The 20,490-nt window shown below is 36.7% G+C and overlaps 1 protein-coding gene across 1 annotated transcript in view; it reads left to right on the forward strand.

The window, feature by feature from the left end:
- Positions 1–20,490, forward strand: part of USH2A (usherin) — a 392,064-nt gene that overhangs the window by 227,666 nt on the left and 143,908 nt on the right. The window contains exon 37 of the mRNA XM_054195462.1: positions 5,808–5,987. Coding sequence (XP_054051437.1) covers positions 5,808–5,987 — 180 coding nt within the window. The remainder of the gene's footprint in view (positions 1–5,807; positions 5,988–20,490) is intronic.

Consider the following 20,490-nt stretch of genomic DNA (forward strand, 5'->3'; position numbering starts at 1 on the left):
TTTTTTATTCCGAATACTGCATTAGAAACAGTGGGGAAAGGACAGAGGGAGAGAAGAAAAATCATAGCTGGGAGGAAAGCAGTAGCTTGTGTGGAAGTTAATGAGGCTGAAGAATAGACAAAACTAATGGGCAAAAGAATGAGCTTAGTGAAGAGGAAGTGTTCATATTCACAGAATTTCCCCCAGAAAGACTTGGTGCCAGAGAGCCAGGAACCAGGACAGGGACAGAAACGGATGCTCAGTGAAGATGAGGCAAATGGAAGGATGGGAAAGGGGGGAACAAGTGAGTTCTCGTTTTGTTTCTGTTTTGCTATTCTGATACTCATTTTTCTGTGGCCTAAGATAAAGTGCTTAACCTCTGTATGCTCACACATGTATGAAGCAGGCACAAAACCAACTTTTTGTGCTAGTTAACGAGGTAATCTTTGTATAATTCTTTACATCCTCATATGAACTGTTCCTCATATGAACTGGATTTTTGCTACCGTTATTCTTTGAGTAGTTTTCTACGGTGGGGATAGTTCTGCTTCTATCTGTTTGAATAGTGTGAAGCAACACGCTCTCTAATGTAAGAGGGGTTATCAGGACCTGTACATACATAATGGAAACAGTATGTCGGTTGGTAATAATATTTCAGAGCATGACACAAAGCCTTAAACTCGCCCCAAAAATGCCTTTTTACCATGTAGTAACACACAATATATAGTGTACTTTTGTGATTGAAGCCTTGTGTTATCTTGAAAGAAAATATTAGCCCTTTAAACATTTGTGATTATAAGATTTAAGTGTTTCATGCTTAAGTACCTTTTAGGTGGAAATCTATCTGCGTTTCACGAATTATGGTCCTGTAATGTCACTTAAGTTCAGACAAATCTGGGGGTAAGATGAGAAGTCAGCCAGTTTCTATGACACCACAAATAGGAAGAGGTAGAAACCTTCTGTTTTACAAAGGCAGCTCCGTTGTTGCAGTCCTAAAAGAATATAAACAGAAAATTATTAGGAAGGTGATTTTTGACCAGTATCTTCTTTATAATGACAGCTAGCTCTTGATGATTAGAGAAAGAAAAGCACATGAGTGCCCAGAAATATTTTTCATTAGCATGGCCTCCTTGCTTCCTAAACTCAGCAGCATAGTTGTGTCAGTGTGTTTGTGATACTGACATATTAGACAGTTAAAGTTTAAACTTTAATAATCACAAATGCAATGGTAGTAATGAAAGTATTTGGTAATTTCAAAAAGATTGCCCACATATATGAAACATGAGCTTTTACTCTTTGATACATAAAAAGGAAACATCTCAATTTATTACCTGTTTCCTTAAAAATGTTAATTTTGATCCAGATGGGGAGAGTACCTTTAAATCAGGCGAATTCTGGAAAAAAAAACAGTTTTCAAATGTGAGCTGAATGCATTTAGTTTGTGTTATTTCTTTTTTCCATTGCGGTCTTTGTCATAAGAATGGTTTCATGTTGTACCATTTCCTGCGCTCCTTACAACCTTTGTCACATGAATAAGATATCAGAACGCTAATGACTAATATACAGTATTCTGTGTCTGCTGATACTATACTGTACTACCGTGACCTTTGCAATATTATGTATTCTGATTGGCTGTCCATTTCACCTCTTCCCCACAAGTTAATAAGGCTGTAAAAAGGAGAGAACTTGAAATGGCCAGCCAGTCAAATTACAGAATATTGAAAAGGTCAGAGCAGTACAGCACACAGAAAAAAATTACGGAATATATGAGGCATTAAAATTCTTGTGACAATGATTATAACAAGAATGGAAAAGGATACCCATTTATGTTATTTCAATCTAGTGAACCCCATAGGATGATGGACCCAGGACAGCAGTAATTTACGCACCACCGGCCCACAGGAGCTTTATTCATCTATTTACAGGGGTAGTCAGTAACAGGAATGCACGTCTGCTTGAGAACCGCCTTCAAAGTGTCCACCCAAAAACGTAGTGAACATTCAAACACAAACACTCACCAGCTAGAGTGCCGTGTGAAGCTTAGCACTTTTAAAAAATGATTTTGAATGGAATATGTATTTGTGCATCTTTTTAACGTAAGCATGTTTTATTACTTGACTTTGTTTCAAGTATATGTAGTTTTTAAGTATGTACGTGTATATTTTTTAGCCTTAATTTCTTCATTTGGGTAATGTTTTCCTGAAAAACTGAGATACTTTGATCTGCTAGAAACTAGGAATAAACTGGGAACAGCACAGCTTTTTCTTAAATACCAGGCTTAGCCAAAGAAGTCCCTCAGAAATATTGGGGGAAATATGGAGAGCCTTATGAGCAGGAAGGCTAGTGAAAGAACAAAACCATCACGATGCAAAAATATGGAAAGATTAAGGAGCATGGGGAAGACTTTCATTTCTGCAAAGGGTTTAGTCTTTTTTGAGAGATTATAGGAGGTGGTGGCTCTGAGCCCCCTTTCATCTGAATTCATCTTTTGGTAGGGGTACTTATGTGTCTAAGTGTTGAAGGACACAGTGAACCAGTTCTAGGAGTTTGTTTTCTGCTTCCGTAGGTTGTGCATGTTAGCTGAGTCTTGAGGGAATCTTGCTTGTTGCAGTGCTATTGACTGTTCATGGCAGGAGTTACAAGCCAGACATGTGCAGGAACGAGGAGGTATTCTCGTAGAAACCACTTGTCTGAAGTAAAACAATGTCTCTTAGGACTGTACCAGTGTCTGAGGCCACTGTTCTTTAGCTCTGCAGCAGACTTGCTGGTAGGCTACAGTAGGACCTGTGAGCAGGACGGAGAGAAAAACACACATGAAAATTGGAAAAAGAGAGGCCTCATCCACTTATACTCACAAATAGGGTCCACGCTGAAGCGGTCTAGGCAGGAATGGCACAGAGCGATATGACAGGGTTATCGCTGTATCACTTTCTGTCAGACTGAACCTATGTGTCTGTATTTTCCAGCCCACTGAAAGCAAAGTTTAACCAGTGAGAAGTGGCCAAGCTGCATATTGCAAGTCATCCCCAACAAGACCTGCATTTTAAAAATATTCTTCTAATATTTTACTTGCCGGTAGCAGTAAGTTGCTTGGCTGGCAGCTGGGATTAAACACCTTTTGTCTGTGTAAATTTCAGGTTAGGAAACTTGCAAGTGCTGCTCAGCCTTTTATTAGAAGCAATGAAAAATTTTGAACTGGTATGTTGTCTAACTCATTGTAAATTTGCAAGTTCATTTTTGAGCTGAATAAAATGGTTATGTAATTACATACTTCTCCTAATTATTGAGTAATTATATACTTCTTATAATTGCCGAGTAATCACTCTGCTATAACTAGAATTTAATGTTACAACTAATTGTATAATTACTGTATATTAATGTTGTTATCCAGGCAACTTGGAATAGAGCGTTATCCTTTTAATTCCTTTTCTGTTACTCTAAACTGTGTTTTTAAAAATATAGTATAGTTAGCCACTGGAAGAAAGATTAATAGTGGAATAAAAATATCAGCAGAGGAAGTACATTCTTTCATTCTGGGCTCAAGCGGATGAGAACAAATATATTAACATGTACTGTACTGTAGACAGAAAAAGTTGAATTTTCTCTTTAATCGGTCCCATAAAGTGCTCTTAGGGAGCCTACTTTTGTTACTGAGGTTTGAATCTATCCTATGTGCCTTGATCTGTCAACACAGGATTTTTAAATTTTCCTGCACATTGTAGGTTAAACATTTGAAAAATGCATCTTTGTTTCACAGCCACCTGAGTCCTTAAGTGTTTCACATCACTAGGACCTTAAGAATGTATATGTCAGTTGGCCATTTGTAATGGCTTAATTGTTGTTCATAAACCAATAGGTGCATATAACAGTCTTGAGTTGTTGGGTGGGCATTGCAAATATTAAGTTGCAGACTGCCTGGTGGTGCACAAAAAAACTGTGATAGATAATGGGAGAAATGTCCTTTGTTGGATTGTATCTACTCCCAAATCACACACAAGGACAGTTTCACAAAGATGCAGAAGGGGGGCTTGATATACAATTTAAGAGCTGAGATCAGGTAATGAAGATGCATTTTTCTACTGCTGGATGCGTAGTCTGGGTACATAAGAGTAATCTCAGACAAAATAACTTTGCTTCTGCAGAATTGGTATGTCTGTATGTGGAATGTGTAAAACGTCGTTGTTTTTCTTGCACGGTAAGAAGCTTTGTCTCTACTGCTGTTTATAAAATGGGGTCTCTAAGGCTAATGTAAAATTCAGTGAAATCCAAAATAAATCCATCCGGTTTCGTGAAACTGCTCTACATTCACACTACTGTAGTCTGTTCAGGCAGTCTGGTGCTATGGCGTGGTGTAATCCAGGTAGAATTTGAGCAATGCAGGACTAGACTACAAGACAGATTTATAAAAAGAGATTCATAAAAGTCTTCCCCTCCCCAAAAACTGAGAAAGTAAGTTTGCCATCTGTACCAGCAGAATAACTGAAAACACTCTTTGTGCAGCTCTGTGAACTTCCAAATAATGGAATGGCTTGGGACTTGTACCATAAGTAAATCATAGGTTGTTTGTAGGAATCCCAAAATTAGAGGAAAGTCCAGATCACTCATTCACTGTAAAATGTAATGTGGACATGACTGAAATGTGCATGTGTAGGATAGTGCATGTCATAGAAATACGGAATACTTGAACAACTGTTTCAGATTTCATAACATTTCAGTTTTAACAGTTCATTTGAAACTTGCATAAAAATGAGAAAACCCAATGAGTATCACTTAAAAAGTAATTAAAAGAGAGTTTGTAGCATTTTTTAAATTCTTATTTAGATTTTGTAGAGGACTTGGATGTGAATATTCAATATTGTGCCTGTGACAATGCCCTAGTTAATTTTAAATATTTTTAATAGTTATATTCTGTTTAATCTCATTCTCATACCTGCGGTCTCAGATTTGTGTGATTCTGCGGTTGTTTGTAATGCAGAATTTCCATCGATATCCATGTGAGAGTGCTCCATGCAATGATGAATAGTATTAATAATATTAAACATTTATATAGCACTTTATATGTTCAAAATATTGGATAATCTTTAAATGAGCTCTCAGATACATGAGCGAAAACTTCATTGAGTCAAAAAAAATTGTTACCTGACATACAATTTTTTTATTTTCCAGTCTTACTCATCAGGTATTTTGGAAAGGTTTATTTTGTTATTTTTGTAGGGTAGGATATTGTCTTATCTTAAGCTGGAGATCCTAAAAGTGTTGTAAAGGAAATGTAGGTTGCTGTGGTGTCCTCTGATGATTTCGACTGATAGACTGAATACTTGTATTGTCCTTGTATTACCTTTGAGAGGACTGTACGCCATGCTGGAAAGCATGTGTTTCTTATGCATATGAATCATTCTTATGTATGCAGTGGAGTTAGCTTATAAACTCCTAAGGTAAGTGTTTTTCTAGTGAAGTCAAGAAGTTTTACCATTTTTTCAGAGGTATAAAAATTAACATTAATGTTTTGATTTTGCAGTTATCATACAACTAGAACACGAGTAATTTCTGAGAACTGGCTTCTGTTTGCGGTATATAGCAGTCAGCTTTGCAACTGCATGGTTGATCCATTTATTTTCCACGTTTTACAAGTACCACAAACTGTTAGCAAAAGGAAGAGAAATAGTGAATACCTTTTCTTCCAAATATCCCATTTTTGGTGTTATTGTTATCAATGGCAGCTTTTAATTTGGGTAGAAATAAGACTTGGTTCACAAAGACAGCGATGTAGCAGATGCAAGTTCTAACATTTGTTCTTCTCCCCCTCCCTCCTTCTTTTTTCATAACAGCTAACGCTAATTATTCTATTTTAAATGGTACTCGGATGTTACACAGCAGCAACGAATCCAATGTATGGGTACCCGTTAAAGGACTGATTCCATTTTCTAACTACACACTACAAGTGAATGCTTCCAACAGTCAGGGCAACTTGATAAGTGATGCTATAACAATAGTCATGCCCCCAGGAGGTAAGTATGAAAAAGTGCTTTTTCTGTGCATGTAACAATTACACAAATACTCTGTTGAACAAAATGTTATTTATTATTGCAACTGAGGACTGCAAGTTCAGAAGAATATGTTTGCATTAGTAGATCTTACTAACAAAATTGTTCTTTTCAGCTTCTAATTTGTCACATTGCTCAATTTAAGAACTAGAGGGTGAAAATAGGTAGTTGTATAGATAACATGTAGGCAAGAAGTACATTTTATACTTCTTTTTTTTTTTTTCTGTGTATGGTGTTGTATTCTATCATGGATGGCTAATCTAATCTAAGAATATAGAGAGACTCCCCTGCATTTTATGATCAGTTTTAGAATACAAGTTAAGTGTTGACAAAGACCACTTACTGGATAGACTTAGATAGCGTAATAATAGTAATATAAACCATAGTTTAATAATAGCAATATAAACCATTGATAGTATATTGAGCCAGAATCCACAAACTGCTGTAGCTGTAAGAAAGCCAATTGCCATGTGCTGATTTACACTGAATGAAGCTCTAAGCCACTTTGGATGTTACCTTCATAAAAATTTGAAATAAGAGAATTGAGCAAATACGCCCTAAACATTGTCTATGTTTGGATGTTAGGTTTGTTATTTTTTTCAATGAAAGCTTAAATTTCCACCTGATATATATGTGTGTTCCTTTTTGAATTCTCTTTTCATGGACATTCTAGTGAATTAGCTTTTGTTGACTAAATGCCGGTGGAAACAAGGAATTTAAGGCAATTTTGAATTCTAAAATGAGAGCCTAACAAAACCTGATGTTGAAAGATGTGTAGGTGTAGCTGATGAGCCGGAATAGTGTAGAGTGACACACACATTCTTCGAGAGTAAAAAAACCAAACCAAAAAAAAAAAACCCAAACGAACAAACCCCCCAAATCTCATAAATCTTACAGCTCAAAAAACCCAATTACACTTGGAACAGTTTGCTTGCAAACAGATGGATTGGTTTTGGGGCCAAACCACCAGAAAGACTTCTGAAAAGTGAATAAATAAAATGCAGTTTGTATGACAGATTACTGAGCAAGAAGGAAAAGGTAAATTCCCAGCACATTTTATACTTTTCAATCTGATTGCCAAATTGTACCTAATATTAACATATATACATTGTCATATAATAATAAAACAGCATCTCAGTTTTCCTGCTCACTGAAGACTGAAGGGTAAGACACGTTTCTAATCCCAGTGTCATACTTCCATTTTGCATGTAGAAATAGCAAAATTTGGTAGTGAAAATTTTACCAAATAAGAAAGTAAAGGATCTTTAAAGATAGGCAAGGATGTGCACAAGTTTATGACAGCCATTAAGATACACTTTCTTTCATCATTAGATTGTTGTTGATTACAATTAGAAAACTTATAGCTTTGAAATTATCTTTTTTATGACCTTGTGGTAGTTTAGAAGCAATACCTCATTGATTAAATAGGTTTTAGTTCATGCTTCCTTTTAGTTAATGATCTGAAAACGTATTATCCTGATTTACACATAAAATCATGCTGAAAAGCATGTGGCATTCACTAGGATATGTGTGTTTAAGTAGAATTAAATTAGCAGTGAGAGTTATTAAAGATATCTTCCATACTATTGTCCAGTGGACTGTGATCTGTAGTGAAATGAATAATAAATGAAGCAGTGCATATGAGAGAAGTACTCTCACGCACACTGTATTCTCACTATATGTGTATACACATACAGACACACGCGTGTGTGTATCTGGGACAGTGTATGTTTACTTTAGTATGATGTTTATTGTAATGACTCTTTGAATGCCGTACAGTTCCATTGCATGCTAAATTATGAGAATAATGGTAATTTTACAGTGGGATGTATTCAGTCTCTTCACTTACAAACACCTTCTAAATCATTAAATGGAATCTAGATCCTACTAAAATCAGAAGGAATTTTATTTTTTACTTCAATGGCCAAGATTTCACTTTGACAGAAGTTTTGTTTGATCGAATAGTGAAAGAGGTTTCATTATATAAAAAATCACAGCCTTTTAATGAGTGTTAAAAGGTAGCATTTTCTTTTCAAGGATAACAAAACAAGCTGTTTCAAAAATTTGCATTGTGGAGAGTACCTCATGGAGCTTGATGGAAGGTTGTATAAGAGGGAGAGTGATAGAGGACAAAGGAGAATGCCATTTTGAAGTTACTGCAGATCCCTGTTTTTCAATTACGATACTTTTTTTTTCCAACATGCATTTCTTTTGTTTCATTTTTTATTTAAAATGTCTTGCACATAATATAAAGCACACCAAATCTCTAGTGTTACCTGATTGAATATATCTTAATTTCTCATCAAGCTGATTTGCCATGCTTAAAGTCAACGCTTTAAAAAAAATATCTTAGAAACAAGGAATATATTTTATCTAAGCTCTTGACTAAAATTGCAGTGCAGGTTCAAGAGTTCTTGGAAAGATTAAAAAAATAAAAACTGAATCCAAATGTTAATCCATAAATATGAAACTTTCTTTTGACCCTTACCCTGTAGTGGTCTGGAGTTACTAATGGGGTTAGGATTTCAACTCTTAATGGGACTTGGTGCATTAGTGTTTTGTATGCATGGAATTCAGCATTCAGTTTAATAAGTGGTTGACATTGGTGATGTCCCTTAATTTGCTTAAATCTAATTGGCTCTTTTATCAGTCAAACCTGTATGGATTGGCAATTGATCAGAAAGGGTCAGCCATGACTGTGCATGTACTTAAATGCTGGAACCACCAGTTAAAGTCACTGTTGCATAATAAGAAGCTGAAACCATGAGAACAAATTATCTTCAGTCGGAAAGCTAAAGAAAGCAGCAAAGTTTTTCAGGATGTTCAAGTTCAGAACAAAGGCATTATGGAGTATATAAATTTTAAATACACTGCTTTTTGCCTCAAGACTTAAAGCTTTTTTTTCCAGATGAACTGAAATCTTGTCTGAAACTGTCTTTGTTACATCAAAGAACTGCGTAGAAAGCTAAAAGAGATGGAACAAGCATAAAAGGGCATAGTTTAAAATGATTAGTGACAAATTTCATACCACAGAGGTAGAAGTAAATTTTTTTGAGTTTTATATTTTTTCCAAAAAGAATGAATTTGTTCTATTTATCTTGTCCTAAACTACTTTGGTAGAAGTTGTAAAAAATAATATACTAGCCAGTGCTTCACATTAATTTGAGGATGCCAGCCAGTAAAATATCCGGAGAACAAATTGGTTTAGAATTAATTTAATTAGGTAAATGAATTGAAATGATACAGTGGATGTAAAACTGCAAAAATCTAGGTGAAAATTTTCTGTATAGAGTCCTTGGTTATGTATTTTTCTTCTTAATGAGTACTATTTCTTATGTAGTGGCACATAGAAGACTCCATTAATTTAGGATTGCTTTGTAATACGTGATGGTAAGCTAACAGAAAAGAAAGTTGCTATCACTACTGGTAATAGCTTATATTCTAGTTAAATACATTTGTTCCCTGCCTTTGAGTACAAAAGCCCTAGTCTGGAAGGGAATGTGAAACCCTGTATGCAGAAAGGAAGAAGATAAATTATGTCGGGAAATAGGTGCAAAGAGAGATAACAGAGAGAGACAGGCTGCTGATCAGATGGGACGGAAGGTGGAGGCTCAATAATCACCTCCAAAGCACAGAAAAGGACTGGATTCCCAAGTAATGGCAAGAGGTATGAAACTTGCTGTGGATGGCAATTCTGTATTGCAGACTTGTCTCTGTCTGGTTATTTGTGTTGGGGATTACAAACCATTAACTTGATACTGACTTACCTATAGAAAAGAGCCTCAAAGAATTCACGTATATTCCCTATGTAATACACAGAAAGGAAGATACTCTGAAAAAAATATTTGCCTAAGCAGTGAAGTGTCTCTTTAATCTCTGCCATAATTTATGGAGTATGTTGATCATTTATATGCTCTGTCTGATTTGCACAAGATAGGAATGTCTAGCTCTGAAGGATGTCAGGTTTTGTCTTGGTTTCTTAAGCACTCGCTCTTTGCTGGTCCTTTGTTTTGTTCAGGATGCTGCATACCTCTGCCTACAAGCTTGGGCTGGTTCTCAGCAGCAAAAAGTGAGCCTACAGACTCATGGCTGCTGATGTTTGTTCAACGTCTACAGAGGATAGTGTCCTGCAGCCAGAGGATTTCAGCCACTGTTAGTTTAGGTAGCAACACCTCTGAGACTGGATATTGAACCACATCATAGGATCATTGATCTAATTATGCAAACAAGTAAGAACCACATCATACAACTTATATTCACATCTGAAAGCATTTGCTCATGCAAGTTGATCATGGAAGCCAAAAGGCCTCCTTAGATGAATGAATATTCAGTAAACAAAGCTAACTGATGCTGTTAGGCCAGAATTATTTAGGAAGAAAAATCAAATCTGAATATGCTAGAATTTTCCCTGTGAGGCAGATTTGGTTTTCCATGATGCTCGGTATCACATTAAGACTCACGCCATAAAACTTGTTTTGAGAGAATTTGCTTTACTTCACATTTCAGCTATTTCTGAGACATTAGTTGCTTTTCTCATGTCTCTCCTTTTTTCTGTTCTTTCTTTTTCTCCTTCCCCCTCCCTCCCCCATAGACTTAGACTAGAATCCACCAGAATTCTTTTCCATGTCTTCAGTTTCTGTTTCTTTCTGTTTCTTTTGTAAAGGTAGAGTAGTAGAATCAGAATTTAAAAATGGAAAAAAATAAAGGAAACGTAGTTTAGGAAAAAAAAAAGCTCTGGCATCATTCGATTGTATTCATTGTAAAAAAAATTATATTTAAAAAAATTGCAAATCCTCAAACACTTGCATGATATCTCTATATCTTTAGAATAATATAATCTGCAATTTTAAGGAAGAACAGGAAATGTCTTAAATAAAATTGTTGCAAACAAGTCGACAGGGGTGGGGAGTGTTAACAGAAAGTTCTTAATGAAAAATTGTGACCATATCTTTTCTAGATGTAGTTTAAGGAGAGAGCAGGATAGAGTAGGGAGGGGGAAAGAGCTCTCCTACATCTCTCATCGATGATCTAGCTAATTAAAGAGTGTCAGTGGCAAGCTGTGTAAATTGTCCATTCCAGTTCCTTTTGTCCAGAAAGATGATTTCATGGGGATATAAGGGTAGGATTGCAAAAGTGCTTGTGTGGAAAACTGGGAGTTGTTCTAATGAAACAATAATTCTTCTCTAACCTCTGCAGTATTGAACTGATTGTCATTTTCATTAGTTCTACTTTCTTCTTTTATTCCCCTCTCCCAGTCTGTTCAGCACATCTTTCAGTGAGCTCATACTGTGTCTATTGTAGACTTTGGGTGGCTGTTTTGGGTGGCAAGAGAAGAGTCTCATTCCTGAAAGGTGGTATGTTCAGACTCTGGCAATGGGAGGCACAGAGGTGCCCACTTTACTGCTTACTTTCCTAAATTGCAGCCAGCTGGGGCTCAGCCTCACTCCACACATTATGAAGGACTGCATCAAGGTTGCTCTAAATTGAACCTTAGCGTAAATCACTATTTATAAAACTGGAGAGTGCCAGAAGGGAATGACACTCCAACTATGTCTTTTTTCTTCTGATCGCCTCCTTCCCTTTAAACTTGCATGCTGTCCTTTTGGGGCTAGGCAGATCTCCCGTAGTTACAGCTCCAGACATAGGACACCTGTATTTGTCAGCACTTAGGTTGCTTTCTGTCTTCTGGAGATGTATGAAGCAGTTAGGGCAAGAAGATCAAAACTATGATTTTAGTTGCCTAGAAGAACATGGATGTTTTTGCTTGCTTAGGGAGTTCCAGATGAGAAAGGGAGAACTGTGCAACAGCTTGGAATAGCCAATTGATCATGTATAAGCAGGCAATTAACCTTATTGTAGAGGTCTCATTCCAGGTCTTTCCAAAACCTTAGCCTTAGCATAAGGTCCAGGCGGTACTTATGATCTCTTAGAAGAAATTTGTGGTAGAGCAGATTTCACACTGGAAAACTATAGCTTGATTATCTTTCTGAAAAACAGAGGAATATATAAAAATGGGAAAAATCGGTTGCTGTGGAATTTAGCAACAGATCATTATTTAAAATTATTACCTACCATCACATAAACCTATCTCGGACCAATTTAAATTGTACATAAAAAGGACAAAATTTAGATAAGTATGCAATTAAGTATGCAATTTTTATATAATCTTAAGCCTATTCATGTTTGGAATTTTTTTTTTTTTTTTTATTCTGTGTGAATCTGAACTAGACTGTTCAGTACAATAATTAAAGTCAACATTCTTTATGTGATAAATTAGGTTTTTCTGTTGAAGGAATTCTACAATAAAATAACATCGAAATTCCTAGTGAAAACATACAGAAGACATTTGAAAAGTCACACCATGAATTTTGTCTTTTGAACAATTTGCCAGATACATACAAGTATCAGGAATTGGATCAATTTTTATGTTACTTTGCTACTATGATTTGCACTGCTTTTCTAAAAACCTCACTTTAATATATTTATTTTTGACAACTCCTGCCCCTATAGTTTCCAGAAAAAAAATGGCATTTTCATTAACTGTCAGGAAAGGCAAATGTCTGTGGGTTGGTTTTGTGTTTGGGTTTTGGGTTTTTTTTGGTGTCATTTCATTCTGCATTTTCTGCAATCGAAGCATCTAAATTATGTAAGTTAGCATGCTGATTATAAAGCACTTGAGTAAAGTGGCAAGGTTTTTTTGAGCTACAGTTGAGGAAGCTTTGAATATTCGTCACGTTTCTATATTTAAAAATAATAATAATTTAAAAAAAGCTTAAGGGGTGAAAAATTAAGGATCTCTTAAGATCTTGCTGCAGGTGAAAAATGTAGAGGGAATCAAATCACTGTTCTTTTCCTCTCTTTAGCTGGGGACGAAACCAGAGGTGAACTTTCTTAAACATCATGGTCATAAAAGTGTTTTTGGTTTTTTTGATGGTTTTCTTTACAGTTAAAAATAACTTCTGTTAACTCCTCTTTGGGAGTTTTCTGTGTAGTTTGGAAGTAGATCTAAAATTGAATTTAAAAAATCTTAAATTTTTTATCTGAATTCTTAAAATGCTTTGCAGAATTAAACTGTTTTTCCTCCATCTAGTTAAATTATTTGTTCTGGTAGTTTGACTTTTCCCTGCTTTTTCCTAGTATAGTGCTCCTCATCATGTAACGTCTATGCAGTTATCTTCGAGCTATTTGACTGAGTACCTAAGGAGAAATAAGCTTCTATATAATGACAGAAAGGGAGAGAAAAGGGAAGCTGAGTAAGAGTCAGCCATTAGAGTCACCATTTCTCCTCTGGTGTCCCTAAAATGCAGTGGTGTTGTATGCTACCCTCTTTCTTACAACAAAGGCAACTATAAGAATCTGTAGTATTTAGTGGTTTCTGATATTTGACAGTTTTTCCTCATTGTGCTTTTCTTTCTGAACGTTTATTTTTGTGTCTGCGTGCACATGCAGATGTGCGCACACAAATATAAAAAAAATAATATCTGGACAGGTGGGATCTATGGGCTGAGGCCAGTGGTATGAGGTTCAAGAAGGTCGAGTGCTGGGTCCTGCACTTGAGTTACAACAACCCCATGCAGCGCTACAGGATTGGGGCAGAGTGGCTGGAGAGCTGCCTGGCAGAAGAGGACCTGGGGCTGTTGGTCGACTGCTGGCTGAATATGAGCCAGCAGTGTGCCCAGGTGGCCAAGAAGGCCAACAGCATCCTGGCCTGTGTCAGGAACAGAGTGGTGAGTAGGACTAGGGAAGTGATCGTTCCCCTGTACTCGGCATTGGTGAGGCCCCACCTCGAGTACTGTCCAGTTATGGGCCCCTCACCACAAAAAAGACATTGAGGTGCTGGAGTGGGTCCAGAGAAGGGCAGCAAAGCTAGTGAGGGGTCTGGAGAATAAGTCTTATGAGGAGCAGGACAATGAGGGATTGTTTAGCCTGGAGAAAAGGATGCTGAGGGGAGACTTTATTGCTCTCCACAAGTACCTGAAAGGAGGTTGTGGAGAGGTGGGGATCAGTCTCTTCTCTCAAGTAACAGGTGATAGGACAAGAGGAAACGGCCTCAAGTTGTGCCAGGGGAGAATTTTTACATTAGGAAAAATTTTTCCACTGAAAGGGTTATCAAGCATTGGAACAGGCTGGCCAGGGAAGTGGTTGAGGCACCATCCCTGGAGGTATTTAAAAGACATGTAGATGTAGTGCTTAGAGATATGGTTTAGTGATGGTTTTTGTCAGAGTTAGGTTGGTGGTTGGACTAGATGATCTGAAAGGTCTTCTCTCCTAGGCGATGGTATGATTCTGTGATTCTATGTATATGATATATCAGTATATGCATGTTAATGCATACATGCTGTATTTTTGTCTCTTTTCCTTTGGATCTGTATGCAGGTCTTATGTATTCTTCTGACAAAGAAATAATATGCTCTTAGATTAATTCCAGGTTAGTAAAATAAAAAAGAAAGGGAATTCATGTATTTCATGTTACGGTGGGAGACATCCAATATTGAATTATATTAATTCTTACTATTTGTGTACTGACATATTTACTTTTATGATTTTTACCAATATTTACTAATTCAGCTTTCCAGTAGGCTTCTCAAGTGAGTGAGGATTGTTATTCCCATTTTACAGATAGACAGAAAGCCAGGCATTTGTTAACAAGGGAAGGTAAAAGAGATTTTGATACTCATCCTCGTGCTGAAAAGTATAATATAGCTGTCAGAAAGTTTGTCAGCCTCTCTTCTTGTCACTCAGCTTAAACTGGGGGATTGCCTTTCTGTGAAAGGTGTCACCATAATTGAATGCAGACACTGTGTACATAGAAAATACGTGAAAATACATGAAAATATGTGACTGATTTTAGATTATCTAAACGGCTCTAATAGAACACATAGAAAGAAAAGAAGTTGGATGAGTGAAGAGATGGCATTATATAAAGAATACTCTTTTCTCTATTTTTCCTTCCACTGAAGTTGTGAGTGCTCTTACATACTAAGAAGCCTATTTGAGAGGGTTATTCGTAAGAAATTGATAGTGCTGTCCAAAAAATTCAACAGGATGTTCCTGATGGTTGTAATCTGAATTAAGCAGCTGTAAATTTTCTGTGATGAATATTTAGCCTTTTCAGTCTATGTTTTAAAATGAACAAAGGAGAGGAAGTTTTTCCTGCCTCTTTACTTTTTGTCAAAAGATTGAAGAAAATGTGTATTGTAGAGAGTAAGTATTGCCAAGGTATTTCCTTTACTTCAACATATGGTGAATTGTATGTGTACACTGGAGTAAATGCTGTGACATGTCTTGTGGCATATAAGGCAAAACACAGTCAGCCTGGTGTGGGTTTGAATAAAACGTGATAGTGTTACTAAGACTTTTAATCAATTAGGCTACCCAATTTTTAACAAGAAGACAGTAGCCAAGGTCTTTTCAGTAAAAATACTTGGGAACAGATCATTCTTTGTTGTATATTGACACACTTCCACCAGTTTCAGTGGATTTATGTGTTCCTCAGCATTATGTAAGGAAAAGAAGCCAAGTTAATTTGTATAAATGGTTTATTTGTTAAAAGTATCTACAACAGGACATTAACTGATGAATAGCTACTTAATAATGCTGTGCGCACATATTCCTATGTGGATGGGTCGGGTATAAAAGGTTGTAATCCTTTTACCCTATTCATCAGATAAGTCAACTGTATATTTTGCATGGATTATTTCCATGTGTGAATAGGCTTGTCTGAATTGCTTTTTATTCACCTTAAATATTAAATATTTTGCTTCAGCAGATAACACCTGGATCATATTTCTGTCAATTGAAATGCTGCTTTTAGTGTGGGACCAAACCGTAAAAACAGTTAGGGATTTTTGCCACAGTTAGGTGGAACAGAAGTGTCACCTTTCATATTCCGTCATAGCTTATCTCTGTTAGAGCACTGGCTGAAAAAAGGAGATCTGGATTATTCATCCTGAAGCGTCTAACATTCCCATCTCCCACTTGCCAGGCAGCGTACTAATCTCTGGCTACATAAGCAAGGAAGGCAGAATACTGCCTTGTTGAAGCTCTACCACTGTGGGAGGGGGGGAAAAAAAAAGTTGTATTTACTGGGAGAGAAGACAGAGCAGGTACTGTTGTAATCCAGGGCTAAAGACACTTCTCTGGTCAGGGCGAGACAGTGTACATAGCAGCAGCCAAGGGGGCAAGAGGAGCAGGCCCTGAGTTCTGGACATATGTTGTTCATCAGCGCTGATACTCAGCACGAGCATCAGAATGTGGTCCTATTGCTATTTTCTAATACAGCTTAATTTATTGATACTGCAGCTGTTGACCTAGACTGTAACGTGAAGTGACAGCCATAGCATTGCAGTTGGCAATTTTGAGAAGTGATAAGAATTCTTGTTTACTCTGTAAATGTGATAGTTCAGATTGGTTGGCCTCGGCCTCATGTGTTACATAAGAGAATAACATACAGTGTTTTGTTGTTATTTTCCTAATTATAACAGTTTTATTTCCAGAACTAAATTTTTGGTTCTGCTCTTTGCCGTTGTGCAGATTACCCCCCTGAGTGTTTTGCGTGTTGATCAATGGCAGGATTTGGTTGTATAGGAAAAAACACTCCGTGCTGTTAGTGATGACAGATACAATTAAATGAATTCTCTGCAGTCTCCTTTGATGTATAAGGATTTTTGCCATTAGTATTGATAGACTTTAGAGGCACAAGCACATGTTGGGAGAGGAGCAAGCCCCTGAATGTTGTATTTTGCTCTTTGTGAAGCTGACTGTATCACTTTATGTCTAAATATAAGGAAAGCTGCTGACAGTTTTGATATATTAAATTATAACTGAGAACTAATTCAAGGATCAAAGATGCTCTTTGGGAGAGATCACTTTACTGGTAGGAAAAATCATTACCTTTTTTCCCAGCCTCATATATTTGTACTGTGTGTCTTGGAAATATCATTCCCTACAGTTTCTGAATCTTGATGTTTAATTTAACACAAAGGTCTTTGAGCAGCACAATGGGAGGGGGGCTTCTGCTAGTAAAACCTCATAGAAGGAAATTGAAATGTACATGTTTTTTCTCATTTATCAAAGCACTGCAAAAATCTAAACTGACATTTTATATCAAATGAATTATGAACTGTGTACTTTGTACCTAAGGGAACAACAACTAAATTAGACTTTTGTTAAAAAGAGAGAGAGAGGAAAAAATAGGCTTTTAATAAAATATACAGTCATTTTTGGTATTTTGTCTGAACCTGACATATGCTGTACTTTGCAGAAGAAAACTAGAGAGTATAGGCAGGCTACTTCAAAGGCTATATGCTTTGAATGCCTTAGAGTGAAGCGAGAAGCAGGTTAAGATAACACACAAACCAGAGTTTCTACTTAATAAGTATTGTTGCTTTGATATTTTTGTTTTCAGCCGTGTCCATCTCAGGTGAACAAGAAAAGATAATACGCTTTTTAATAGCTTGAAGATTGGAGCAAAGTAGTAAATTAGGTATTTTTTTTTTAACTTCCATTTGTGAGAGTACGGTTGCTACTGAAAAAGACTTCCAGGGAGCAAAATTTTAGAACACACTTGATTGAACCATAAGGTAAATTTTTGAAGAATTAATATCCTCAGTATTTTAAGGGCATGACTTCCACTGTCACTAGGTGAACAACACTTCTTGCAAGCAGAGAGGAGACTCCCAGTGTGTAAAGTTAGAGCTTGTAATGCTTGTGAGCTTTTATACATTCCAAATTTCTGAATTTCCTTCATGACTTTCAGTGGGAATATATTTATTTCAGTGCGTTGACATAGAAGACACTTTGATATTGTTGTGATAAGCACCTACACCTTAGAGAAAATGGGAAATGAGAAGATAAAATTCCATGGTTTCTTTGACAACATATTCCCTAGTGCACTCCTATAGCGCTCTTTGATATTTGAACAAAATATCCAAGAACTAGTAGCTTTTCTCATATGTCATATACATATATTTCATAAAGATATATTTCAGAAGATTAGGTAAGTTAGAGTATACAAAAGCTTTTGGCAACTCTGCAAGTTCTTTGCAGAAAACAACAGTGTATGAACAGTGATTGTGGGAATATCCTACCATGAACACATCACAAAATCTGAAATGCAAGGAGACAATACTAAGGCTATCTGTGTAGCCTTAGTATTCTTTTATATCAGTACCACCAGAAAACTAGAACCAAACCCAAAGCTGTAATAAGTTGTAGTAATGACAGCACATCCTCAGCCAAGAAATCCCAATAAACTCATACCCAAGGAGGCAGTGCCTTGGTCCAACTTTGCAATGCCCAGTAATGATAGAGTTGTCTGATCCTTTAATGTATGAGTCTGCTGTGAAGAATGGTTTATTTGTTGGCATAAACAATGGGTATTTTTAGTTAAAAGGTGTTTGTTTTTCCTCGTTTATAGCTAAGATTTTACTTTTATTATTCAACAATACTGATTTTCTTTTTCTAAATGTTCTCTCTGTTTATAAATCATAGTACTATATAGTATTCATTTCAAAACAACGCGTAAATGCCACTGGAAATGTGGCAATGTAAATGCACGATTTCCTGTTACAGAAAGGGAAGGAGAAGTGGTGCAGGGGTTTGGCAGAGCCGTGACAGTGAGCTGGTCCCCTCCAGACATGCCAGAGAGGCAGACTTTTTCTCCTCTTGCTGTCTGTGGAGGAGATGAGAGGGAAGGGGACCAACAGCTATAGGTGGGAAGAATCACTTTCTTCTTCCTCAACACCTGTCTCCCACTTTACCTATAAAAAGACATTGACAATGAGACAGGGGTTTTTTTTGATTACCACATATGGCACAAAGAAGTTAATTAGCAGATGCAAACCAAATCCAGCTCTGTGTTGCCTGCATTACTAGGAGCAGAAACTTTGAGGAAACCCCTTTTCCTCCTCTTTCTGCAAATAAGGAAAGAATTTGAGAGGGGAAATATCTGTTGTGGCTTCGGTTGTTTCATGGCCAAAAGGTAGTCCAGTGGCTGTGTGTAGTGAGTCCCTAACATCGGGTGATCTGTCATTTTGTCAGATCTTTTTTCTTTTTATGGACACTCTCAAGCTTGGATTCCATCAAAAATTGTAGTATTTCACACCATCCTCTATGTACTGCAGAAAAATTTATGGATTAAAAATCCATTGGTAATCTTACTCCAGATCTAATTTATTTGGAAACCTGCGTTGTTCTCCAGTCTGTACATTTAAGCATATATAAGCTGATGCTTCTGTCAAAATACACATCAACTGGTAACACTTCAGTTTTCTGCTATCAGGGTAGACTGTTCTGTAACAGTCCGCCGGCACATTCATACTGCAGGAGTGCACATAATGCTAGCATTTGAACCAGGAGACTTCTTATTTAACAAGAACATTCGCATCTTGTCTAATATCTCACTTCTTTTAGCATTCAGTTAGGTTGCTATATTTTCTTAGTTTTGTTTGCCACATTGAGTGGAGATATAGCAACCATCATTTGCAGAAACCACGCCCACTTCTTCAAGTAGAACGCTGCTTTCTGGTTTTGAATATCCTATGTTATCCTTCTGCTTTCAATCATAGAATAAAACAGTATTAAAAATTAATTTTCAACAACTTATTCTTCAGACTGAGGCATGTGCTTCTTCTAACATCACCACCTCTGTACCTTTTCCTTTTTCTTTGTTCCTTCTTCATCTTCTATGATGTTAGGATCACCTTCATTGAATTGGGCTGAAAAAGTATTCATGGGAAATCATCCCATGCATTTTCTTTCCTCAAAACCGTAAATTGTCTCATTTCTGGTAAAACATTTAGTCTGATAGAGATTTGAAATCTTTCTTGCAGCAGTTTAATCCCATTACTGTATGCCTTGTTTCGCAGGACACAGCGATTCTCTTTGTCTTTGCCAAACTTCTGTGAAGTTGAATATTCCTATATGTCTATCCCTTTGCTCTTCCCTTGTTCTTTAAGCTACATAGATTTAAACTTTCTTCCCTGGTCTTTTCCCAACCATCAGTGATATGATTTGCTTTTTTTTTTTGTTGCTTTCCAGCATCTCCTATTTCCAGAGCTATCTAAGAACTTAGTTTCAAACATGAAGTAAAAAGCTTAAAAGCCAGCCTGCAGTTCTTTGAAATTGTACCATCAACATTAAGAAAGAAACTGTTCAGCCAAGTGCCTCCTCGCCAGTGGGACTCGCCAGTAAGACTGTCACCAGAGATTTTTCCATCCATGTGGAAGCTGGCATACCTGCCTCTGGTCATAGCTCTCTGCCTGCACTTATCAATTATAAAGGAAGCTGCAAGATATTGAAGATGATGTCAAATTCTTCCACCTTCTTCCTTTCCAAAAAAAACCCCAACAAACCAACAAAGAAAAACAACAACAAACAAATCTCCTGAAATTAATCTCTAAAGCTGCTTCATGCAGGAAGCTGAAGCTTCCTTCTGAAGGATCTTGTTTCCTCTGCTCTTGCCTCA

The sequence above is a fragment of the Rissa tridactyla genome, chromosome 3 (genome assembly GCF_028500815.1).
Source record: "Rissa tridactyla isolate bRisTri1 chromosome 3, bRisTri1.patW.cur.20221130, whole genome shotgun sequence".
Classification (NCBI taxonomy): domain Eukaryota; kingdom Metazoa; phylum Chordata; class Aves; order Charadriiformes; family Laridae; genus Rissa; species Rissa tridactyla.